The sequence below is a fragment of the Cyprinodon variegatus genome, unplaced genomic scaffold (assembly GCF_000732505.1).
Source record: "Cyprinodon variegatus isolate N-32 unplaced genomic scaffold, C_variegatus-1.0 Scaffold316, whole genome shotgun sequence".
NCBI lineage: Eukaryota > Metazoa > Chordata > Actinopteri > Cyprinodontiformes > Cyprinodontidae > Cyprinodon > Cyprinodon variegatus.
This window is the reverse complement of record NW_015150769.1, coordinates 839,769-843,656: the sequence shown is the minus strand read 5'-3', so window position 1 is coordinate 843,656 and position 3,888 is coordinate 839,769. Positions and strand designations below refer to the sequence as shown.

The 3,888-nt window shown below is 38.5% G+C and overlaps 1 protein-coding gene across 1 annotated transcript in view; it reads right to left on the bottom strand.

Moving 5' to 3' along the window:
- LOC107090918 (desmoglein-2-like) overlaps positions 1-3,888 on the bottom strand; it is a 16,665-nt gene that overhangs the window by 8,572 nt on the left and 4,205 nt on the right. The window contains exons 4-6 of the mRNA XM_015384559.1: positions 1,288-1,432; positions 959-1,116; positions 483-617 (exon numbers count right to left, since the gene is read on the bottom strand). Coding sequence (XP_015240045.1) covers positions 483-617; positions 959-1,116; positions 1,288-1,432 — 438 coding nt within the window. The remainder of the gene's footprint in view (positions 1-482; positions 618-958; positions 1,117-1,287; positions 1,433-3,888) is intronic.

Below are 3,888 nucleotides of genomic sequence, written 5' to 3'. Positions count from 1 at the left end.
ATTAAAGTCCGAATTCTGACTTTTTTCCCATGTTAAACTGAAATAAAATCAGTTAACTTTTTTTTTTTTCCCCTGACCCTAATCCTCTTCCGTATAATTATGAGATACAAAGTCATAACTTTGACTTTCAAAGTCATAAGTATGATACAAAGTTTGAAAGTAAAAGTTATCCCATAATTATGTCTTTCTATGTTGTAATTTTTACTTTCATGTGGCAGAAACAGGCTTCCATATGTTGAAGATGCGTCACAGAGCTCAGCGAGCAGAAGCTTTATTTGTGGATAGAAGTAGCTGTAGTAATAATACTTACAGGTATATTATATAGATTGCTAACACCTAATAAGGCCTTCGGGTTAGAGGAGCAAACATGGACGTTCAGCAGCAGTAAGGTCAACATTGCTAACTGGTCCAAAAAATGTTGACATCTGCAGAGATTATTCTGCTGATGCAATTCGCATAATAAAAGTTTACGTAACACCTACTTCTGTTTTTTCCAAAGTTGGGGGATGGTCATTTACATCATCGAGGTAGATAGTGACAGTGCCTGTTGCAGTGTGTCCCCCTTCTGCACCATCCAGATCCGCAGCAGTCACTGTAAGAATGTACGTGTCTTCTTCCTGAAAAAAAAAATTGTATTTATCACTAGCAAAAAAAAAAAATGTAGGGAAAGTCTATTTAATTAATTAATTATTCCAACCACAAAATCATTGCATAAAAAATAGTGCGGGATGCTGATTTATTGATTGCATTAATGTCTAAATTCAAAGCTGAGCTGAAAGAGTTTATATTATAGCTTTGGAGATCAGGGGAAGAGTTTGCAGGAGTTTTAATAAACTCAAACCTTTTGAAAGTAAAGGTCTTAGTGTACGCTTTGAGCTCTTTGCTATGAATACAGATTCATTGATAAAGGTCTATCATGTTTAAAATAAAAGTAAAACACCAGTTTTGGAGAACATACTTCTCTGTCCAATGCAGAATTATTAACAATGATGGTGCCTTCCTTGGTTATGCTGAAATAGTTGTGGGGTATCTGGTTGATGATGGAGTAGGCGATCTTAGAATTGAGCGTCTCTGGTTCATCCGCATCGGTGGCGAAGATTGTTGTAACCGACGTCCCTGTGAAAGGAAATACAACAAAAGACAAAAATGCTGATATGGTCGAGTGCTTGTTGTTTGGACTGAGTAAATTAAACATTCTCACTAGTATTAGTTTATTCAACTTTTAAAAAAACAATTATATTTATTGTTTTATGTTGTTTTTTTATTTTTTATTTTTGCACTACTGACCTTTAGGACTGTGCTCATCCACCCAAGCTCTCACCACAGAGAAGTCAAACTTTGGAGCGTTGTCATTCTCATCTTGCACCTTAAGCTTCAGGTCAATTCTTTTCTCTGCTTCGCTTCCATTTTTGAATGTAGCAATACCTTGAAGCTGAAAATAAACAATAGTGTTGTTATCTTTTGTGCTGTTTGCAAAACATTAATAACAGGAAGGATATAAATACATTTGCCAATTCCAAAACCTCAACATCCTTAAAGAGTATAAAAATCACAAAGACACAGAAATATGGGGCGCCATTTGTAAGGCTAAGCAGTAAAAACTTAGGAGCAATATTTATGGTTATTTTGTTTTAGTAGAAAAATAAGGGGGTTATTTTTTTCAAACCTGCACCACAGAGCTACTACAGCCACGCACATGGGGCATCACTGTGTTGCCATAGCAACGACTGCTTGCCCTTTCCACTAGAGGGAAGAGGCCGTCCCATTCTCGATCACTACCCCTCCACCACCGCCTTCAATCAATGCACCTTCCGAAGCGGTGAGTGAGACTTGATTGGGAGTGACACTCGATAGTTGAGGGTTAGTGCTTAGGGGGTAGTTTGGGATTCAGCTGACGACAAAGTGACTAAACAGAGATCAGTTTCTCTTCTTGAGCCGCAGGAGTGTAGATATTCCCACGTGTCAGGAATCCAGTTTGTGTGGCCTGTTTTTGTGTTTCCTTTCCTCCGCCACCAGGTGGTGCCCCGTCCTCATTGGTTCTCCCTGCACAACTGCAGCTCATTGCCTCATTATCTGTGGAGTGTTCTCAAGCTGCTGACTGCCACTACCTCGAGGCCAGAGTGTGTGCCTAAACAGGGTGCAAATGAGTTTTTGTAAACCTGAGTCTAAACTTTGTTTTTGTCTTTGCCTCTCGGCAGGAAGTCATCCTGCAAACTGGATTTGTTCGGTCCTTCTCTCCCTGGAAGGATCAACTGAGCTTCTACATAAGCTGGGGTTCCAAACAGGAAGTTTGGATCCACTTTCCCCAAGAGGCTGTTTGAGCTTCACACCGAGCAAAGGTTTCATCTGCACCGCAGCCAGTTTATATACCGCAGGAAATCTGAGTGGCAGTCGGCTTCTTCGTTCTCCTAGGAATAACCGCAGTCTGAGTAAACCCCGTCCGCCCATCACCAAACAAGACAATCACTGGAATCTTCCCACACAGACTGGATTCCAAAATGGACACCTTTTCCTGGAGAAGTGAGTTTGCTACCTATTCCTCCAATTCAAGCCTAAAAATCTAATTTCCCACTGAGCCTGAACTAACCGCAGTGTCTTCCCCTCACCTTCCAGTTCCGGTTTGACAGTGTTCTGAGCAGCACTGGATTCATCACCATATTCTAATAAACCTGTTAAACTTCCCCTGGTCTCTCTGTTTGGTCCTCTGCATTTTGGGGTTTAGATCTTTAATTAAATCATGACACCACGCTTTTACTTTGATAGTCCACTTCCGCTTCTTGGGCAAGTGAATTTGCATATTAGCTAAATATTCAGCTAGCACCAAGCTAGCTGAATATTTAGTTTGTTAAATAAATATTTAATTTAGAGCTAAATAATTATTTAACAAACTAAATATTTAATTTGCAAAATATTTTTTTTAACAAAGTACGATTTTTATAAATGAATAAATGACAGTGAAAAATTTGTTTGAAAAAAATATTCCCCTAGATTTTTCTCTTAAAAAACAGCTAAATAACCATAAATATTGCTCCTAATTTTTGATCTTTTAACTTTACAAACGGCGCCCCCTACAGATGGAGCAAAGGTTTCAATAACATCTTTTACGATGCTCTTTATACGTTCAGCTGGTGACAGAAGTGTTTTCTGACCTGTTTGGGGAAAAAGCTTTGGAAATTCAGCTCCTAAATATTTATCTTTTTAAAGCTGACCCACACTGACAATGAGTGAGTAAAGGCCGAACCTTACATGCCGCTATTGTTCCAGTAGACATTTAAATGCTGCCTAAAAACTTCATCTTCTGACTGCTTTAATATCAGTGTTATAATCAGTTCCAGTTCACATGTTTAAGCAGATGACGTTGGCATCCTCTAGAGCTTTTCTGAAGTGTAAAATACTAAGATTTATTCTGTGTTTTTAGGCTATAGCTCCGTTTCATTGCATTTAGGAAGCCCAGGCATGGTTTTATTTGCAGCTAAAAATAGATTTCAATCCAGCTCTCCAACGTCCGCTCGTTGGAAAACAAAATGGATGATCTCCGAATCGACCTCTCTTCAAAAAAGGAGATATGTAGCTGCTGCGTTATCATTCTGAATCAATTTGACTGAATTATCTGGTGAACTGGAAGGTGCCTAAGATGACATGATGTAAATTGGTGCTATAGAAATAAACTGAATTGAATGGAGTTGAATTGAATAAATGCATGATATCTGGGTGAAGCCAGATAGATGTTGAACAAGTTTCACATTTAAAGGAGAATCAGTGCATCATTATTTATACCTAAAACTAATACGTTTGCTCTGATTTAAAGAATTTAGCGTTTATCAGTAAAAAAATAAAAACAATAATTTTCGTTGCGATCACTGAGTCTGGGAGCGGCCATTTTTGCCC